Source organism: Gigantopelta aegis, chromosome 10, assembly GCF_016097555.1.
Source record: "Gigantopelta aegis isolate Gae_Host chromosome 10, Gae_host_genome, whole genome shotgun sequence".
Classification (NCBI taxonomy): domain Eukaryota; kingdom Metazoa; phylum Mollusca; class Gastropoda; order Neomphalida; family Peltospiridae; genus Gigantopelta; species Gigantopelta aegis.
Window position 1 is genome coordinate 77,861,791 of NC_054708.1, and position 23,062 is coordinate 77,884,852.

The 23,062-nt window shown below is 39.9% G+C and overlaps 2 protein-coding genes across 3 annotated transcripts in view; one reads left to right on the forward strand and one right to left on the reverse strand.

The window, feature by feature from the left end:
- Positions 1-4,847: 4,847 nt before the first annotated feature.
- Positions 4,848-23,062, reverse strand: part of LOC121382861 — a 28,759-nt gene continuing 10,544 nt past the window's right edge. Inside the window, exons 2-6 of one of the 2 annotated variants that reach the window (XM_041512491.1) lie at positions 14,847-14,897; positions 13,694-13,761; positions 10,655-10,981; positions 8,158-8,265; positions 4,848-6,087 (exon numbers count right to left, since the gene is read on the reverse strand). In XM_041512491.1, coding sequence (XP_041368425.1) covers positions 6,047-6,087; positions 8,158-8,265; positions 10,655-10,981; positions 13,694-13,760 — 543 coding nt within the window. In that variant the 5' untranslated portion in view covers position 13,761; positions 14,847-14,897 and the 3' untranslated portion in view covers positions 4,848-6,046. The remainder of the gene's footprint in view (positions 6,088-8,157; positions 8,266-10,654; positions 10,982-13,693; positions 13,762-14,846; positions 14,898-23,062) is intronic. The other variant, XM_041512492.1, reaches the window with a different exon arrangement.
- Positions 17,077-19,185, forward strand: LOC121382859 (UDP-glucuronosyltransferase 2B33-like). The gene has a single exon (XM_041512486.1). It carries the CDS (start codon positions 17,869-17,871, stop codon positions 19,183-19,185), a length of 1,317 nt encoding a protein of 438 aa, XP_041368420.1. The 5' UTR covers positions 17,077-17,868.

Sequence of the window (23,062 nt, forward strand, 5' to 3'; positions counted from 1 at the left end):
AGATTCACTTTGCTCCATCGATTAATGTTTTGTGTCTAATGTTGGACTTACTTGGTTCAGGTAGCCGAATTGGTGGTCTAGAATACTTATCTGAGCCTTATTGTTATGTAAATGTACTAATTTAGCTGAAAACAGGAAAAACAAATTCCGCACGAAAAACCAGCTCAATGTTCAGTTGAGATAATATTTAAAGTTAATTGAATTACTTGGCATGTAATATATCACATACATAATTAAGATACAACTATAAGTCCACAGATACTGTACTATAATAACACGGTAACACATTTCATTCCACTGATTTACCCACCAGGGTGATGAGGTAATTTAAAGAAACTACCGAATCTGTTCAATACCTTTTATTTACACAGGGATGCAGGTCGACACTGGCCTTCATATAAAGCTGTGTATTAAAATGGGGCGACTTAGCTTTACAAAAGTCAGTTTTTAATTTATGTCGAGCAATATTCTATCTGCTTCAGCGTTTGGCATTTACATTCCTATAAAGTAGGGTGTAGCCTCTTGCAGTGTGGCTGTACCAATAGTGGCACCTGACAGAAACTCATGGTAGCATACAGGCAAAACCTTGTCAAAACGTCCTTCAGACTCAGTCATGGGGGTGTGGGGGGGGGGGGGGGGGGAGGGATTTAGCTCAGTCGGTTGAGTGCTCGCTTGAGGTGCTTTTGTCGCATATTGAACCATCTCGGTGGATCCATTCAGCTGATTGGGTTTTTCTCGTTCCCACCAGTGCAGCACAACTGGACAAAGGCCGTGGTATGTGCTTTCCTGTCTGTGGGAAAGTGCATATAAAAGATCCCTTGCTACAATAGGAAAAATGTTGCGGGTTTCCTCAGAATTATCAAATGTTTGACCAATAGCCGATGATTAATTAATCAATGTGCTCCAGTGGTGTTGTTAAACAAAACAAACAAACTTCAGTCATGGGAGACATGTACGTAAGAGCAATAACTCTTTTGTGGTTCAGGTTCATTGAGATTAATAAAATTCACTATCCATCTGTGAGTCAGGTGAGAGACGTCGTTATCTCTGCCAGAAGAGGTATCGTCGGCGTCTTTGAAGGAAGGAAGTATTTGACAAATCTCGTATCTTCATCATTATCGATGCAATTCCCCTGCTAAACTGTTACCGCTCACCTAGTTACACATTGGCCAGTAGTTGTGAACTCACTCAATGTCAGCGAGATACACCTGGAAACGAAATCACACCACAAGCCACAAGCTCTCAGCAGAGCATTGCTAAGGAAAGAAATTGGGACTTGATCGTGGAATTCTTAAAATGTAACAGAGCTGACTAGACTTTTTGGTCAGTTACTATTTACTATTTTAAAAAACTCAAAGTGTCAACTGACAGGATTCGAACCTACTGCACCCATGCTGTGAAATACAAGACCGATGCTGTGATATTCCAGCTGAAATTTTCACAGTGATAAAGGAAGAGATTACCTAGTTAATAGTGGAGCTTAAAACTGAGAAGCTTAATTTCTACAACCATCGGAAACTTGATACCAGAATCGACCTATAGGCATCTAAAAATCCAGTAATGGTCAGTGCGACTATGTTTATTTTCGTAGTAACTCAATACAAGACTGGCTGGTGAAGATTGATGTGGGAGATATATTTGTATAAAAGCTGTATCTGACCGATTTTGGTGACGATATTTGTCAAATATTTCTTGTCTATTACAGCATCACACAATGTGATACAACCTTCTTTTCCATATTTCATCCTTAGGCATACATGTGATTAGTTATAATTTAAACAATCCATACATTATTAATTTTCTAATTATTGAAAACGTAACAACCATCCAGAAACCATACCATATCTATTTTTCGAATGCAATAAGGTTCACAACTTATGGGTTGCCGTACAAAGCTGGATATTGACTCAGACTGGTATTATTATTATTATTGTTGTTATTGATATTATTATTATTATTATTATTATTTGTAGCCATTATATAATCACTGCGATGCCTTGTTTTGTGTTTTCTTGTAGCAAACCTGCTTTCTGATTATCGAACACATTGAACACTTTATTGCGTCTTTTCTCTGTTTCCTTTTTTCTTTCTTTCTTTTTTTCTCTTTTTCAATAATATTTATTTCTGTTTATATTTCAATTGCAAAAATATATTGCTGTCGTAACATGTATGTATCATGGAGAAGGCCTAGTAAGTTGTATAACGTGTGCCTAATCCATTTGTTCTTTTTAAAAAGCAATAAAATATGTTTCAATCAATGTGTTCAGTTGCTGTGTCTTTGATAAACATAAGACAATTAAAATAATAATAATTTTTGTTATTGTAATAACTGTTTTGTGCAGTTTTATATTAAATAGAAAAAAAAAAAATGTAATGGCAGAGTAGGCGGGTAGTGTACAAATTAGACTACGGTAGTTTCATTGGTCGCATCATAGATTGTAATATACAACTATGTTTGCATATTGCACTAAAATTGTCCAAATAATCCTTTGAAAGTCACTCGACAATACACGTTTATACTGTGGTACATTTTCACCGGAGAAGACAAGACTGTTTTGTTACTGTGGAACATTTTCACTAGATAAGACTGGATCACTGTTGAACATCGAGAAGACTGGATTGTAGAGTTACTGTTGAACATTGAGACGACTGGATTGTAGAGTTACTGTTGAACATTGAGAAGACTGGATTGTAGAGTTAGTGTAGAACATTGAGAAGACTGGATTGTAGAGTTACTGTTGAACATTGAGAAGACTGGATTGTAGAGTTACTGTTGAATATTGAGAAGACTGGATTGTAGAGTTACTGTTGACCATTGAGAAGACTGGATTGTAGAGTTACTGTTGAACACTGAGTAGACTGGATTGTAGAGTTAGTATAGAACATTGAGAAGACTGGATTGTAGAGTTACTGTTGAACATTGAGAAGACTGGATTGTAGAGTTACTGTTGAACATTGAGTAGACTGGATTGTAGAGTTAGTGTAGAACATTGAGAAGACTGGATTGTAGAGTTACTGTTGAACATTGAGAAGACTGGATTGTAGAGTTACTGTTGAACATTGAGGAGACTGGATTGTAGAGTTAGTGTAGAACAATGAGGAGACTGGATTGTAGAGTTACTGTTGAACATTGAGGAGACTGGATTGTAGAGTTAGTGTAGAACATTGAGGAGACTGGATTGTAGAGTTAGTGTAGAACATTGAGAAGACTGGATTGTAGAGTTAGTGTTGAACATTGGGAAGACTGGATTGTAGAGTTACTGTTGAACATTGAGAAGACTGGATTGTAGAGTTAGTGTAGAACATTGAGAAGACTGGATTGTAGAGTTAGTGTTGAACATTGGGAAGACTGGATTGTAGAGTTACTGTTGAACATTGAGAAGACTGGATTGTAGAGTTAGTGTAGAACATTGAGAAGACTGGATTGTAGAGTTAGTGTAGAACATTGAGAAGACTGGATTGTAGAGTTAGTGTAGAACTTTGAGAAGACAGGATTGTAGAGTTACTGTTGAACATTGAGTAGACTGGATTGTAGAGTTACTGTTGAACATTGAGTAGACTGGATTGTAGAGTTAGTGTAGAACATTGAGAAGACTGGATTGTAGAGTTACTGTTGAACATTGAGTAGACTGGATTGTAGAGTTACTGTTGAACATTGAGTAGACTGGATTGTAGAGTCAGTGTAGAACACTGAGAAGACTGGAATGTAGAGTTACTGTTGAACATTGAGTAGACTGGATTGTAGAGTTACTGTTGAACACTGAGTAGACTGGATTGTAGAGTTAGTGTAGAACATTGAGAAGACTGGATTGTAGAGTTACTGTTGAACATTGAGAAGACTGGATTGTAGAGTTACTGTTGAACATTGAGGAGACTGGATTGTAGAGTTAGTGTAGAACAATGAGGAGACTAGATTGTAGAGTTACTGTTGAACATTGAGGAGACTGGATTGTAGAGTTAGTGTAGAACATTGAGGAGACTGGATTGTAGAGTTAGTGTAGAACATTGAGGAGACTGGATTGTAGAGTTAGTGTAGAACTTTGAGAAGACTGGATTGTAGAGTTAGTGTAGAACTTTGAGAAGACTGGATTGTAGAGTTAGTGTAGAACATTGAGAAGACTGGATTGTAGAGTTAGTGTAGAACATTGAGAAGACTGGATTGTAGAGTTAGTGTAGAACTTTGAGAAGACTGGATTGTAGAGTTAGTGTAGAACATTGAGAAGACTGGATTGTAGAGTTACTGTTGAACATTGAGTAGACTGGATTGTAGAGTTAGTGTAGAACATTGAGTAGACTGGATTGTAGAGTTACTGTTGAACATTGAGTAGACTGGATTGTAGAGTCAGTGTAGAACACTGAGAAGACTGGAATGTAGAGTTACTGTTGAACATTGAGTAGACTGGATTGTAGAGTTACTGTTGAACACTGAGTAGACTGGATTGTAGAGTTAGTGTAGAACATTGAGAAGACTGGATTGTAGAGTTACTGTTGAACATTGAGAAGACTGGATTGTAGAGTTACTGTTGAACATTGAGGAGACTGGATTGTAGAGTTAGTGTAGAACTTTGAGAAGACTGGATTGTAGAGTTAGTGTAGAACTTTGAGAAGACTGGATTGTAGAGTTAGTGTAGAACTTTGAGAAGACTGGATTGTAGAGTTACTGTTGAACATTGAGGAGACTGGATTGTAGAGTTAGTGTAGAACAATGAGGAGACTGGATTGTAGAGTTACTGTTGAACATTGAGGAGACTGGATTGTAGAGTTAGTGTAGAACATTGAGGAGACTGGATTGTAGAGTTAGTGTAGAACATTGAGAAGACTGGATTGTAGAGTTAGTGTTGAACATTGAGGAAGACTGGATTGTAGAGTTAGTGTAGAACATTGAGAAGACTGGATTGTAGAGTTAGTGTTGAACATTGGGAAGACTGGATTGTAAAGTTACTGTTGAACATTGAGAAGACTGGATTGTAGAGTTACTGTTGAACATTGAGGAGACTGGATTGTAGAGTTAGTGTAGAACAATGAGGAGACTGGATTGTAGAGTTACTGTTGAACATTGAGGAGACTGGATTGTAGAGTTAGTGTAGAACATTGAGGAGACTGGATTGTAGAGTTAGTGTAGAACATTGAGGAGACTGGATTGTAGAGTTAGTGTAGAACATTGAGGAGACTGGATTGTAGAGTTACTGTTGAACATTGAGAAGACTGGATTGTAGAGTTACTGTTGAACATTGAGTAGACTGGATTGTAGAGTTACTGTTGAACATTGAGGAGACTGGATTGTAGAGTTAGTGTAGAACATTGAGGAGACTGGATTGTAGAGTTAGTGTAGAACAATGAGGAGACTGGATTGTAGAGTTACTGTAGAACATTGAGGAGACTGGATTGTAGAGTTACTGTTGAACATTGAGAAGACTGGATTGTAGAGTTACTGTTGAACATTGAGAAGACTGGATTGTAGAGTTAGTGTAGAACATTGAGAAGACTGGATTGTAGAGTTACTGTTGAACATTGAGAAGACTGGATTGTAGAGTTAGTGTAGAACATTGAGAAGACTGGATTGTAGAGTTAGTGTAGAACTTTGAGAAGACTGGATTGTAGAGTTACTGTTGAACATTGAGTAGACTGGATTGTAGAGTTACTGTTGAACACTGGGTAGACTGGATTGTAGAGTTACTGTTGAACATTGAGAAGACTGGGGTGTGGTGTTCCTTCTGAACCCGGATTGTGGTTTTACTGTGGATTATTTTCATCACGCAAGACGACCACATTGTGGTTTTACTGTGGACTATTTTCATCACGCAAGACGACCACATTGTGGTTTTACGGTGGACTATTTTCATCACGCAAGACGACCACATTGTGGTTTTACAGTGGACTATTTTCGTCAAGTAAGACGACCACATTGTGGTTTTACTGTGGACTATTTTCATCACGCAAGACGACCACATTGTGGTTTTACTGTGGACTATTTTCATCACGCAAGACGACCACATTGTGGTTTTACTGTGGAACACTTTCATCACCCGAGAAGCTAGCTTGGTGGTTACCTTATTCTGCTGTTTTTCAGGTTGCCACGCTTTCTATCTGAAGAGAAAGAAAAAGAACATTTTATTTAATGACGTTATGAAGAGATTGTACTGAATTTTCTACCCTTGTTTTCAGCGATTAAAGCCATTTTAACAGACAGGAATTACAGTTTAAATACATTTCTTGCTTACATATCAATGTCTGTATATCCAGTGTGTTTCTTATGGTTAGATTTTTGGAGCGGGACGTAGGGATGGCTAGGTAAACAGCAAATTAGAGTAGGTGACTTAAGAATTCTAAAAGTAAATAAACATTTTCATAACTAAACTAATGGAAAGTTAACAAAATTAAATACTTTTCAAGTTTTGGGTATTTTATTTTTATTTTGTTAAAAATGTTTGTTTTTTTAACATTGCAATAATATCGATGAAGAAGAATACAGAAAGATTATGAACCAAGATATGAAATATGCGAATGGAAATTATTCCTCCGTAAACGTCCAACACGGAATGCAATAAAAACATTATTTGGGACAAACGTTTTAACAAAAAGTTATACAGTCTATTTCAACAAATGTCATTGTTCAGTTTTGCAATATTAATTTTAAATAGAGTACAGATCGAGTACGGTTAAAATAAATCCCTATACACTGTATTTTAGTATAGTGAAAACATAGAGATCATATTTATACTGTTATGAACAAGTTCATGATTAAATTATCCCCCTTGTAAAGTATTACAATCTAATTTAGTAATTATTGAGGTCAGTATCGCTTTCTCGTTTTTTAGTTTGATGATTACCAATGCTTCTGATCGTATTTGAAAAATAACAAAATGTAATTTAAATAATTGTACCTATAAAAGTGGATATGAAGTTACTTTTGGGTTTGTATGTTTCGCTTTGTCCGGTATGTTTTCGCAGTAATAGTATTAAATAATTACTAATTTAGTAATTAAATAAAAGTAAGTTGGATTCATTGTCCATTGTCATGTAAATTTTCTTCAAAAGTGCCAATGGAACAAATATATCATGGCGTTATGTGTTTTCGATTGGATAAGAGAAAGATATGAACAAAAAGCGAAAGGTATTGTCAAAAATTAGGAAGAATGCATATAATAAATAGACAATTTCATGGTGGGATTTTTAGTACGATTTTTATGTCGCTGAGTGATTGTGAAAACCATATTTTCACTTATTGCTTCGCAATTCGTCAAAAATATAGTTTTAACATATGACTCAACGACATAAAAGTCGTATTCGAAAAAAAAAAACCCACGAAATATATATGTTACAGTTAATTTTGTTCACCACTAACATTTGTTTTGATTTGTGTGTTGAACCATTAAACTTGTTTCCGATGACAACAGACATGAAGTCAATAATGCAGACGATCCAAAGTTTATTCGATATTATTATTATTATTATTATTATTATTATTATTATTATTATTATTATGTGATGTCTACTATGTTTAGAAAGCTGGTAAATAGTCAACTGAATAATCATTTATATCATAACTTGTCGGTTTGAAACATATTTTTACAATATTTTTTGCAACATAGATGTGTTCGTTCTTTATTTTGACAATTGGAAATTACCCGGTAATGTTACTGTGTCAGATAATTTTAGGTCCCGCACAAAATATTTTTGTTGGCAACATCGGTTATTTACTTCCGATGTGGAATATGCGTGCTCAAGCTCTACCTTATAAGTATGATAATCGAGAAGAAAAAATAAACCCCAACTCGAAGTCGGGTTTTAAAATTTTCTACATTTTTTTCGCTAAACCAACAAAATCCAAAAACATTACGTCATGTAACGTGATCCAACACTATTCTTTAATCAAGTAATATCCACCACGTTGACGAGTATACATAATTGGCGACCCAGCTTCGGTTACGCATGCGCACCGACTTGATGCGAAGATTGGCGAAGATTAAAGTATGAATCTTTTGCTGCAGCAAATGTTTATTTAATTTTTTTACTAAGACAAACTTTGCTTTATCCGTACTTTGAACTTGTGTAATTTGCAGAAACTTCATGACTTTATATATACTTGCCATAATTATAATGCTTGAAAGGAATTAAAACAACCGAAAAAACACGTTTTTAGTTGCTTTAACCTACCTCTTGTAATAGAAGCTGTGAATACGGTAACAGCCATCGAGACTGTGGTCATTATTGCTGCTATGGTGGCGGACATCTTGTAGGATATGGTCGCGGCACTTCCAGGTTCTGAAAGCCAGAACAGAACTCACAGACCGACATTTCAGTTCATTCAATTTATTGCCCAATACCAAACAATCTGGGACCTAATTCACAAAGCTCTCCTAGGCTCTGCTAGACAACAAAGCATCCTCTTTGCAAGTCTTTTTGCATTGCACTTACGAGAGTTTAGAAAATTAGGCATTTGGTGTCAACAAACAGAGATAAGAATTACATAACATCAGAAAAAAACCCAACCACCCCACCCCCCAAAAACCCCAAAAACAAACCCAACAGCAACAACAACCGATAAATATAAATTGTAAATTGCTAGTTAGAATAGAAAAGTGGAAAATGGAGTTTAACGTATCAAATAGCTGTTGCCTTTCAACGGCATTTGAAAAATTTGTATAAAATAGGCTGTACATATTTATTGTGAAACAACAAAAAATGCTTAGTTACAGGTCATATAATATACAGGATACAGACGTGTGGGTACAGTGAAGAAAATTATAAAAATATGGATGTATTGCCCATTTAATAACAAAAGCTTAGTGGTCCCTTTAAAAGCTGAGAGCTCTTTTACCATACTTGCGTACAGGTAAATGTGCCAGGACAGAAGATCGAATAACATCTATTATGTACTGGGGCAGCTAACACCCAATATTTTACTAAATTGTGCACCTTTGGTTAAAAGCATGAAACTTGGCACATATATACCTTGAGGAACTCAGCAGTGCCACCTGATGGCCAGGAAGGATCTAAAAATGCCTCCCCCTTTCCATGTAGGACATTCTTAATAACTTACAAGTATCTGTATCAAATAGGCCTACATAGTTCTCACCCAGTGTTAATGTAGCATCAATTCTAAATATAATTATGAATAGCTTAGATGCATGCAGGCACATATTCGGGGGGTGGCGGGGTGGGGGTGGGTAGGATGGGTTAGGGGTGAGCAGTATTTTGGTGGGAAGGATTTGTATTTGCATGCCATCAAGCAATCATTGGTAACATGCACACCAAAAATAACTCACGAAACTTGCCACATAGATACCATGACTCATTACGAACAGTCAGCAGCGCCACTGTGTGGCCGTGGATATATATATATATCTCACGCACACCCACCCACACACACACACACACACACACACACACACACACACACACACACACACACAGGGAAGACGTTGTTATTAAAGATTGTAATAGTTTAAATGTAGTATTTGTATCCAAATGTCTATGGCTCAGTGAGTCTGAATTCCGGACAAAAGCACGACGTTTTCCATGTGCTGCCCATTGCTTTAGTTTTCAATTGTTAGTAAAAAAAACCCACTTTTTTCAAAACACATTTGTGGTTCTAGTTGTGGTTAATTTGTTTGATTTTTAAACATTTCAGTTCTCAACTAAACAATTTCAATTCCAATCTGAAATACATGTACTATATTTTTCGAAAAAAAAAGAGGTTATATTATGTTGTCAGTGCCCTTTTTATAAAGTTATAAAAAATGTAAAAATATTTTATTTGCTAAAGCTCGTGACAACTGAAAATTATTTTACTTGGGATATAAATTTGATAATAACTGGCAACTCGTTTATTACCCTCTATTTATTACCCATATGGTCTACAATAAACAGTTACATAAATGTCGTATTTTCACTCTATCTTTATGACATGGGCTATAATAATACATTGAAAACAGTTATAGCACACTTGTGACGTCGCTATAGTTACTGTAGCAGGTACAAGCTGCATTCATTTCAACTTATTTTCGTGCTTATATCCAATTAAGGTTCAAGCACGCTGTCCTGGGCACACACATCAGCTATCTGGGCTGTCTGTCCAGGACAGTGGGTTAGTTGTTAGTTGGTTAGTGGTTAGTGAGAGAGGAGAGGGTGTAGTGGCCATACACCTACCCATTGAGCCCTTAAGAACTCGCTCTGGGTTGGAGCCGGTACCGGGCTGCGAACCCTGTACCTACCAGCCTGTAGTCCGATGGCTTAACCACGACGCCACCGAGGCTGCAAGCTTGCGACGATCGCGGCAAATCAATTATAACATTTACGGGAATACCATACGAAATGAATGAAACTCGGTTCATAAATACCGTATGGCATGCAATAATCTATATATTTTCTTTACAACTGGATTGCTTTAACATACATTAAGATGAACACTGACGGGTGCAATTATAAATCAAAGTTAATTTTAATATTTCTAGTATATAACTGTATATATATACAATGTACATACATATACATATATACATACATACATACATACATACATATATATATATATATATATATATATATATATATATATATATATATATATATATATATATATATATATATATATATATACAACACAACATATATATATGAGATACAACACTGAAAGGTAAACCTAACTTACTTGCGACTTTCTTTTCACATGAAATTTGTCCAACTCCCACTGGTCCGTCCTGACATGTCCATATCCCAGCATCAGTAGACTTGTTGAACGAACCTATGGTGAGCGTGTGGTGCCCCGTAGATGAGTCAATAAGAACACTGTAGCCAGGCAGTAATGGGTTACAATCATCATTACCCTTGTTACAAAACACAACCAGTAACTGTGACCCATTATCTGGTCGTAACCACCTGACTCCAGATTTCACAGTGCCTGTTATCTTGCAGGTTAGTGGTGTGCTTTCTCCGGGCAGCCCGGCATCCTTACAATCAATAGTCGTAGTCGCAAAATCTGTAACATATACAAATTACAAATTGCAAACAAAGACCGAAATGTATCCATACAGCTTATATATCTTATATATATATATATATATATATATATATATATATATATAGCTACATACACACACATACATATCTATCTATCTATCTATCTATCTATCTATCTATCTATCTATCAATTTATCCATATATATATACAGTGGTTCAAATCCCGTCAAAGCTGGCTCACACATTCTTCCATCTCATCTTTCTCATCTATCACCCTCTGCCTATCATTCTCATTATCTTAATATAAAAAACAACTTTCCTACATACATACACAGGCCTCACGCGAGGTCAAAATCATAGAGCGAAATCACTTTTCTAACAATCTTTAGAGAGGGCGAAGTTTTTAACAACAGGGAGACTTGAATTTTTAATCCAAAAAAAAAGAAAGTTATCTTAATATCTTGGTCGAATTCCCAATTAGTCGAAATGCCATTTGGTCGAAAAATAAGTACTCGTCTGTTATATAACCACTACCGGATTACCTGTGTATGTAATGAACATGGTCTCTTCATGTTTATACAAGTTTTGATTATAGACGGACAATGGTTTATTTACCAATGTACATAAACGGGCTGCCGTACATAAACATATTTTCTCCAGTTTTTCAAAGTTCTCCATGGCCTCTTGTGAATAGAGAGAGAGAGTCTACCGGGATATCGACAACAGAGTCCGTCGCCTCAAGCAACATCTCACTGACAGAACCAAGACACCCCTATGGTACCTGGAAGCATTGGTCACCTCATGAAGCTGCAGTGATTGTGACATTGTGAGTGTAACATTCTGAAAGAAACTCCTGCTTCAGTGGACATTTGTACTTGTATTTGTACTCGAAAGAATGAATATTTTAAAATGTTGAAAAATGTTTTGCTTTTTGTGAAATAAACATTTTTAGATGGATACCTTCTTTTTAAATTATATACAGACATTCACTACATTCAATACATGGATTATTTTGATATTTGCATACTTTATGCGTTAAGCGACATCCATACCATCTATACAATAATAATCGGTTTCCAAATAATCTGGAACAGTTCATTATAATGACTGAGGTAACAACATGCATGTCAGTAAGACCATTGAACCATATCTATTGTTGTTTTTGAAGTTCGACCAATTGGGAATTCGACCAAATGGGAGTAAGCCTGCAGAGTATTGTCCTAGTAGATTAATCTACCACGGTCAAGCTGGGATTACCCAGAGGCAATTAAATGCGTTCTATCGTCACAGTTTCTTAATTAATACACTGTGGAGTTGTCAGACTGAATGGGTACTAGTATCCGTGAAGGTGTGAACATTGCTTATCTGCGGCACCTTGTCACTGTTGTTTACAATAAATAAAAAAAGTTTAAATAATTTTATTTTGACATCTGTTTTGTATGTTGAATTTATTCATTATGACAAAGTCTACGTAAAACTAAATAATTACTCCAACTATTAATGCCAGACACCGGTGTTGTCTGAGCTAGACCCTCTTTCTATGAGCCTGTCGCATGATTTTGTGGCGCCAGTATCTCTTCAAATTCGCAGGCCATTCACACTTAATTATTATCTATGATTAGGTGTTCCTCAGGTTCTGCATCATTCATCCGTGATTGTGTACATTGCAAGTGATTGCTATTTTCAAAAAGGCGACACAAACTTCGCCCTACGGTGACTAGCACGGCGAAGTCAGGCTGGTTAGGGCGAAGTTTGGGCTCACTTCGTCCGGTCGCGTGAGCCCTGCTACATACACACATACATACATACATACATACATATATCAATCTATCTATCAATCTATGTATATTGACATATATATTGTTTATCCCCCGATGAACGTAAAAGAGATAACAGACAATCCTTAAAGAGACGACGAAACGACGTTATTTCCAAAATGACGTCGTTTTGGTGAACGTTTACATAGATATAAGACTGGGGAAGCCGCATTAAGTTATGACGTCGTTTCACGTGCGTGATACTGGCAATATTTGTCCAGTTAGCTTGAACTATGTGGGTGATGAATTGAAATAATATAGTTTTATTTCCTCCAAATGTAGCAGTCTTCATTTGTAAAGATTTAAACTGCAGACGTTTGTAATGTATAATTTAAATGGCCGTTATGAACAAACATCACTGACTATTGACGTAAACGTGAAACTATCGAGGGCTGACACCAACATCATCACCATCATCATCATCATCAACAACATCAACAACAACAACAACAACAACAACAAAAGATAATAGTAGACAAGTCTGATTCTTCAAATAGTGGACTCGACCAGTTCGTGTGTCAGCCCTCGATTTTGTAATGTTAGGATCAGACTGTTAACTGTCACGACGAAGTTGACCAACTCTTCGGTTGCGTTGTAATTTCGCCAACTCCCGACTTACGACGGATGCGCTCAAATCAACAAATAATGGTTTATACGATGGTTATCTGCATTACTGGCAGGGGCGTAGACTGGGGGAGGAGTTTCAGGGGTTTGAACGAACCTCCCCACTAAGACTAAAATAATGTCTACAATTTAATATTAGGCTATCCATACAGGTGTCCATGGAAAATATAAACAAAATGGGTCCGCTAAATTCGTATTCAAATCCCCCTCCCTCCAGATACGCTACGCCCCTGACTTTGTAAACTAAAACTAGTGTCTTCAACTATTCAAACGTATTAGTTTGGATATACCTTCTGTAAAGTCGACGCCGAGGAAGATGAGCGCCCCAACTCCGATGACGGTATGTATAGCAGCCATACTTGAAGAAAAAAGAAAGTAAATACAATAGTGCAGGGCGCACATTAAGTCAATACTTTTCTTAATGTGCAGGGCGAGTTGCTTCTCTCTATTTAGCAAATTTAAAATGGCGGGGAAATTTTGAAAGTTGTCTTTGGAAGATTTATTTTGTTAATAATGACGCAAATACTTCAGTCGGAAATTAGTGAGTACGATAGGTTATGTATTTTTGGTTTGTGTGTCCATTTGTTGCACTATTTCGATTGAGAAACAGTTGAAACATGCTGCCATAAGTTTTTAATACCAGCTGTATATAGGGTAATGTAACAATTCTCGGACGTAGAAAGAACCAAACTTTCTTTCTACGTCCTGTTCGGACTACAAATACAATAGCAGATATTTAGCCAATAGCTTGAAATAACAAAACGAAACATTCTTAGATGAAGCAAAGCACTGTAAAAAGCTGGATTCATGTTCATACCGCACTGCACACGTTACATATTATATTTACAAAGGCCAGCAGGCGCACGTGCAGGGGGGGGGGGGGGGGTCTACACTATGACCAGCAAAGTTTCTAAGTGTGTGTGGGGGGGGGGGGGGGGGAGAGTCATACTTCCAAGAAAAATACATTTTAAAAATGATACAATGCGCTTGAAAACGCGCCTTTGAGATTTCGAAATTTTCTGGTTGGGGAGGGGGAGAACGCAGGACCCACCTAGAGAAATGCCATTTGAAGACACACCCTATAACACAATTCTGGATCCGCCCATGATCAGCTTCGTGCTCTGATTCCGACGTGACTGCTACTATACAACTATTGACTATAGTATAGTCCGTCCCATCCTCCATAGGCGTATGGGTTCCTATTTTTGTAGGGGGGGGGGGGGGGGGGGGGGCAGGCTGGCGTTTGTCCGAATTATACGAAAATGCCCGAATCTGAATAACAATGATCAGTTATTCATATTAGCATTACTACCAAACTGCTATTTATAGTTGCAAACGAATCACTACGCATTTTCATATGGATTACAACTAATTTTGATGGAAATACATGGTAAAAAGGTCTCACGTTAGCATGTTTTGTCCGAATATCTCTATAATGTTTACCCGAATTTGACGTTTTGCTCCAGCACTGTCTCGTATTCTTATGCCATCCTCCTACAAAAATGTTTGGGTTGTTTTGTAAATAATTTCAGTTTGGTTTGTTGTAAGAAGAAAAGTAACAGTGTTTTGGAAATAACAAAAACAAAAACTTCTTTTAAAAAAAATTAGAAACAGAAATAAATTCCATATTATGAAAAAAAGGTGTTCCCTGAGGCAAGGACTATAGTATATCATTTTCTGTAATGCTGAGCAGACTGAACCATTACATGTTTGGGGTACAGGAAGCAAATGGTGTGTAATCGAAACAATGCATACGATATGACTGAGAGGCGGGACAGCCTAGTGGTAAAGCGCACGCCTGATGTATGACTGATCCCAGGGTCGTGGCTAGGATTATTATTATTATTAATTTTTTTTTTTTTTTTTTTTTTTTTTGGGGGGGGGGGGGGGGGGCAATTGAATAGTTAATAGTCTAAAATTCCTTAAACAGTTAAGAAGAGAATTTTCTTTAAGTTTCTATAATTTTTTCCAGATATTTCACCTCAACACAAAGGTAGTAATACAAAATACATGTAGTATAATTCGGGTAACCCAACAACATTCAGAGCTGAACACAAAGGCAGTACTACCAAATAGTTCACTGAACGCTTTGCAGCAATACTGTTTACAAATTCTTGAGTAAGTTGTTATTTAACAACTCTCATTACTAACATGGTTTATATATATATATATATATATATACTAGCAACAGCAGCACTGAAGCTGCTACGGCGTCAGCGTTTACCTTTCAAGTAGCAAAGTCAGTTTCAACCCGTAAAGATGGACACTAGGTTTAGTTAATCTACAAACCTGTAACACATTTGGATAAAGTTACAATATAGTGAAACAAGAGGCTGTGACGTTGAAACGGTGAAATACCCTTTAAAATAGACTAAATCTCGACTTCATAACCGTTACTTCTCAGACGCACGTGTGTTTTAAAAAATATATGAAATTTTATGATATTAAAGTCGCACACCCTAGTTTCATCCAGCGAAAATAAATTATAATTTGGTTAATCTACAAACCTGTAACACACTTAGGTCACGTTTTTATCAAATGGAGTGAAAAAGCAGGTTTTATATCGATAAATACCATGGGAATCCCCATGTCCCAATTGCTTGAAATAATTTTGAAAGTTAGTATTCTGATGTCACTGGTAGATGTCGCTCGAAGCACAACAATGCCTACGTCACGACAAATTTCACAGACTTGGGGTGCGTTCGTTTCACCTCTCCTGGACATGTTCCAACTGTTCTGTCCTGGTTGTATCCCCTCTCCAGATATCTTAAACTTAGCAAAATTATTGATTTTAAGGGTTTGTAACGTTTTGTATTGAGACACTTACTTGTCTGAACTTTATTGTTACTGAAAATGTTCACGAACTGTGAAGAAAAATCTCACAAATGAACAACAACAAATCGGATGTTGATTGCGCGAACCGTGCACTAGAAAACAAACCGAACCAAAATGTTAACGGTCACGTGATATACCAACGTCTGTGACATTGAAATGGAAATATCCCCTCTAAAAATAGATTGGACCTCGCTTGCTTAACGGTTTTTTCTCGACAACACGTCTTGTGAAAAAATGCAAAAAATGCATTTCGTGGTTTTACAAACATCAGGATTACCAAATAGCACTTCAGGTGAATGGAAATGTGTATTCTAAATAATAAAATGTAAGTAAAGTGCAATTTTATTTGTGGAAAATGGGGTTTAATAGCGAAAAACAACGCCGTAATGGTTAACAAATAAACGTAACTAGGGTGTGTCCCTTTAAAAACACCAGGATAACCAGAAACACTTCGGATGTACGGAAATTAATAATCTAAACAATAAAATCTAAATAAAGTATGATTTCACTTATAACGGTTCTATTAGTGAACTCTATGCCTCGGCGTTTAAAAACTAGGGTCTTCACTTGACACGATGTTAACGTTTTGAGTTTATGGGCCGAATTTACGAAACTTTGTACTAATAAAGGGGCCAGTGGTAGAAGGGTCGGCTGAAGGACTATTGGGTGCTCCTCAATTGGTATATTAAGAAACACAAAATATGGGTTGTGTTCTCTATTGTAAAGTGCATATATATGTTGCTAATTTGTAACAATAGCACTTTCACTCAAAACCAAAACGTGCAGTGCTTAAAATAATTTATTCATTTTAGTGAAACGAACCGCTCTGATGCTTTAAATGACTTTATTCCCGATATTGAATGATTTGACTTCAAACAAACTATGATATAATAAAGACAGAAATCCTATCTCATGGTCCATTCCTTGAAGTGGTGAGGTAGCTTGCATGTCTCACTGACTCGGAGAGCTATGCCAGCTGGAGGATCAGCTCCTGTTAAGGTCACCCAAGCTGGACTGGACTAGACTAATATGGACCGGACAGACAGAGGACGTGAGTCAAGAAAGACAACGGTCAGAAATTGTCAATTGTATAAGTTTAAATCTCAGCGTGTTGACGACGACTGTAGGGATAACATATGTGTGGGCTCTCTCTCTCTCTCTCTCTCTCTCTCTCTCTCTCTCTCTCTCTCTCTCTCTCTCTCTCTCTCTCTCTCTCTCTCATATACAGTGCATTATCTCGCCATGAACAACCAATTCGCCGTATATATATACGAAATACATCAAATACCTGTAGTTTAAAATATTCTGCAGTGCCATTATATAAATATCCCTCCTCTTTTTGGCCATATTAGATTACAAACGTTTCTATGAGATTTTGTTTTTCAGTTTTCTAAAAGATGAAGACCTTCGTGCCTTATGCTTTCGTCGTTGCAGTTCTACAACTTGTTCCACAGTTCTTGAGGCTGACAAGATTCTACTCTTGCCTACGATGGCGAAGAGTCATGCCTTTGAATTGCTCCACACAGGAGAAGAGTTGGCCAGGAGAGGTCACCAAGTATAGCTTTACCTTCCTTCGTCAATTGACTTGAAAATATCAAATCAGTCGCATGTCAGTGTTATCAGTTACAAGATGCCTGACAAATACAAGATGATGTTTGAAAACAATATGAACAGCATTCAGAGCGGGGATTGGAAGTCAGGCAGGCATGTTTTCGATGAATTCTCAAATATGAGAGGCATGATGAAAGCGATGTGTTGGGGACTTTTCTCCGACAGAGAACAGTTGGGATACTTGGTGAAGGAGAGATTTGACGTGGCCATTGTGACTGCCTTTCCCTTCACCCAGTGTCTGTTTTGTCTTCCTCACTATCTGAACATATCCACCGTCGCCTCGAGCGCGTACATTACAGAAAGACACAGTGGCTCTCCATTGCAGTCGACCACTCTGCCCTTCTTCTTGGGATCATTTGGAAGCGACATGAACATGTTTGAACGATTTGCCGATTTTGCCCTGAGTATTGTTTCTCCTTTCCTCATGTGCTATACTGTCACACCTGACATGTCAGGGATTGATCCTGTATTCTCCAACATCGATGTAAACCAGTTGGCAAAGCAGGCGGTGTTGTATTTAGAAAACTCTGACTACATTTTCGATTACCCTAAGGCAGTGTTTCCTAATTGTGTTCACGTTGGCGGTCTCACAGTTAAACCGGCCAAGAAACTTAATAAGAAGCTTGAAGACTTCATGGCCCGTTCACCAGAAGGTATTATTTTCGTGTCCTTTGGCTCAGTAGTTCCGATTCAGTTTGCTCCTAAGACTATGGTTGAAAACATGCTGGCGGCGTTACGTCAGTCTGGCTTCAACGTGTTGCTGAAATCGGACTCCGATCACGACGACGGAAATATAAAATTTTCAAAATGGCTGCCACAAAATGATATTCTTGGACATCCCAAAACTAAATTATTTATTTCCCACTGTGGGAAGAATGGTCTCTTTGAAAGTATTTATCACGGAGTTCCCATACTATGCCCGCCCAGAGCTGTCGACCAACCAATAAATTCTAGAAGGGTCACTCAAATGGGTATCGGCATACATCTGGATTTCAACACGGCGTCTACAGAGAACATATCGAGCGCCATTCATGATTGTATACGTAACGAGACATTTCATGAAAATATGAAAAAGCTATCAATGATGTTTCGTGACAGACGGGAAACTCCAGTACAGAGGGCGGCGAATGCTGTAGAATATGTTCTGAAATATGGTAGTCGGCACATGACACCACCAGCAGCAAGGGACCTGACAATACTTCAGTACGCATACGCTGATATCTGGCTTGCTATATATACATTCATCTTTATTTCTTTATATGTCCTTGGCAAATGCTGTCAAAAACTCACTAGGCCTTTATACAGATTTACAAAATTAAAAGTAAATTTAAAATAAACGTCGTATTGACGAGACTCAAGCTCGCTGTTGTCGACAGAACTCAACTTGTCAACGATATAAGTTACATAATAATTATATCATCAAAGGCTAGTTTTTCTCTTTTTACATTGGCCGTTCGTCCGTCACAAAACTGCACGTATCCACCGGCTTTTAAATGCATCAATATTCAGAGCTGGAATTAAGATGCATAATGCTATTTTAGTTTATTCCTTAATATCAGCATCATCTAGTGTAAGAGTCGGGTACTCGGGTCCGGGTCGGGTATGACCCTCGAGTACTCGGGTCCAATATTTTGGAATCGTGGAGGCCCTAACCCAGACTGGCTCACACTCACTGTGAACAAATCCAGACTGGCTCACACTCACTGTGAACAAACCCAGACTGGCTCGCACTCACTGCGGTCCACTCCAGACTGGCTCACACTCACTGCGGGCAACTCCAGACTGGCTCACATTCACTGTGGACAACTCCAGACTGGCACACACTCACTGTGAACAAACCCAGACTGGCTCACACTCACTGCGGTCCACTCCAGACTGGCTCACACTCACTGTGAACAAATCCAGACTGGCTCACACTCACTGTGAACAAACCCAGACTGGCTCGCACTCACTGCGGTCCACTCCAGACTGGCTCACACTCACTGCGGGCAACTCCAGACTGGCTCACATTCACTGTGGACAACTCCAGACTGGCTCACACTCACTGTGAACAAACCCAGACTGGCTCACACTCACTGCGGTCCACTCCAGACTGGCTCACACTCACTGCGGACCACTCCAGACTGGCTCACACTCACTGTGGACAACTCCAGACTGGCTCACATTCACTGCGGACAACCCCAGACTGGCTCACACTCACTGCGAACAAATCCAGACTGGCTCACACTCACTGTGAACAAATCCAGACTGGCTCGCACTCACTGCGGTCCACTCCAGACTGGCTCACACTCACTGCGGGCAACTCCAGACTGGCTCACATTCACTGCGAACAACTCCAGACTGGCTCACATTCACTGCGGACAACTCCAGACTGGCTCACACTCACTGCGGACCACTCCAGACTGGCTCACACTCACTGCGGACAATTCCAGACTGGCTCACACTCACTGCGGACAATCCCAGACTGACTCACACTCACTGTGAACAAATCCAGACTGGCTCACACTCACTGTGAACAAATCCAGACTGGCTCACACTCACTGTGAACAAATCCAGACTGGCTCACACTCACTGTGGACAACTCCAGACTGGCTCACATTCACTGCGGACAACCCCAGACTGGCTCACACTCACTGCGAACAAATCCAGACTGGCTCACACTCACTGTGAACAAATCCAGACTGGCTCACACTCACTGCGGACAACCCCAGACTGGCTCACACTCACTGTGAACAAATCCAGACTGGCTCACACTCACTGCAGACAACCCCAGACTGGCTCACATTCACTGTGGACAACCCCAGACTGACTCACACTCACTGTGAACAAATCCAGACTGGCTCACACTCACTGTGAACAAATCCAGACTGACTCACACTCACTGTGGATAACTCCAGACTGGCTCACACTCACTGTGAATAAATCCAGACTGGCTCACATTCACTGCGGACAACTCCAGACTGGCTCACACTCACTGCGGACAACTCCAGACTGGCTCACACTCATTGTGGTCCACTCCAGACTGGCTCACACTCATTGCGGTCCACTCCAGACTGGCTCACACTCACTGCGGTCCACTCCAGACTGGCTCACACTCACTGTGAACAAATCCAGACTGGCTCACACTGATGAACAAATCCAGACTGGCTCACACTCACTATGGACAACTCCAGACTGGTTCACACTCATGAACAACTCCAGACTGGCTCACACTCACTGTGAACAAATCCAGACTGGCTCACACTCATGAACAAATCCAGACTGGCTCACTCTCATGAACAAATTCAGACTGGCTCACACTCACTATGGACAATTCCAGACTGGCTCACACTCATGCACAAATCCAGACTGGCTCACACTCACTGCGAACAACTCCAGACTGGCTCACACTCAATGCGGTCCACTCCAGACTGGCTCACACTCACTGCGGTCCACTCCAGACTGGCTCACACTCACTGTGAACCACTCCAGACTGGCTCACACTCACTGTGAACCACTCCAGACTGGCTCACACTCACTGCTGTCCACTCCAGACTGGCTCACACTCACTGCGGTCCACTCCAGACTGGCTCACACTCACTGTGGACAACTCCAGACTGGCTCACATTTACTGCGGACAACCCCAGACTGGCTCACACTCACTGCGAACAAATCCAGACTGGCTCACACTCACTGTGAACAAATCCAGACTGGCTCGCACTCACTGCGGTCCACTCCAGACTGGCTCACACTCACTGCGGGCAACTCCAGACTGGCTCACATTCACTGCGGAAAACTCCAGACTGGCTCACATTCACTGCGGACAACTCCAGACTGGCTCACACTCACTGCGGACCACTCCAGACTGGCTCACACTCACTGCGGACAATCCCAGACTGGCTCACACTCACTGCGGACAATCCCAGACTGACTCACACTCACTGTGAACAAATCCAGACTGGCTCACACTCACTGTGAACAAATCCAGACTGGCTCACACTCACTGTGAATAAATCCAGACTGGCTCACACTCACTGTGGACAAGTCCAGACTGGCTCACATTCACTGCGGACAACCCCAGACTGGCTCACACTCACTGCGAACAAATCCAGACTGGCTCACACTCACTGTGAACAAATCCAGACTGGCTCACACTCACTGCGGACAACCCCAGACTGGCTCACACTCACTGTGAACAAATCCAGACTGGCTCACACTCACTGTGAACAAATCCAGACTGGCTCACACTCACTGCGGACAACCCCAGACTGGCTCACACTCACTGTGAACAAATCCAGACTGGCTCACACTCACTGCAGACAACCCCAGACTGGCTCACATTCACTGTGGACAACCCCAGACTGACTCACACTCACTGTGAACAAATCCAGACTGGCTCACACTCACTGTGAACAAATCCAGACTGACTCACACTCACTGTGGATAACTCCAGACTGGCTCACACTCACTGTGAATAAATCCAGACTGGCTCACATTCACTGCGGACAACTCCAGACTGGCTCACACTCACTGCGGACAACTCCAGACTGGCTCACACTCACTGCGGACAACTCCAGACTGGCTCACACTCATTGTGGTCCACTCCAGACTGGCTCACACTCACTGCGGTCCACTCCAGACTGGCTCACACTCACTGTGAACAAATCCAGACTGGCTCACACTGATGAACAAATCCAGACTGGCTCACACTCACTATGGACAACTCCAGACTGGTTCACACTCATGAACAACTCCAGACTGGCTCACACTCACTGTGAACAAATCCAAACTGGCTCACACTCATGAACAAATCCAGACTGGCTCACTCTCATGAACAGATACAGACTGGCTCACACTCACTATGGACAATTCCAGACTGGCTCACACTCATGCACAAATCCAGACTGGCTCACACTCACTGCGAACAACTCCAGACTGGCTCACACTCAATGCGGTCCACTCCAGACTGGCTCACACTCACTGCGGTCCACTCCAGACTGGCTCACACTCACTGTGAACCACTCCAGACTGGCTCACACTCACTGTGAACCACTCCAGACTGGCTCACACTCACTGCGGTCCACTCCAGACTGGCTCACACTCACTGCGGGCCACTCCAGACTGGCTCACATTCACTGTGAACAAATCCAGACTGGCTCACACTCACTGTGAACCACTCCAGACTGGCTCACACTCACTGCGGTCCACTCCAGACTGGCTCACACTCACTGCGG

Excerpts from the sequence above, each read along its gene's own strand:
- LOC121382859 (XM_041512486.1), top strand. The coding sequence starts at position 17,869 with ATGCCTGACAAATACAAGATGATGTTTGAAAACAATATGAACAGCATT.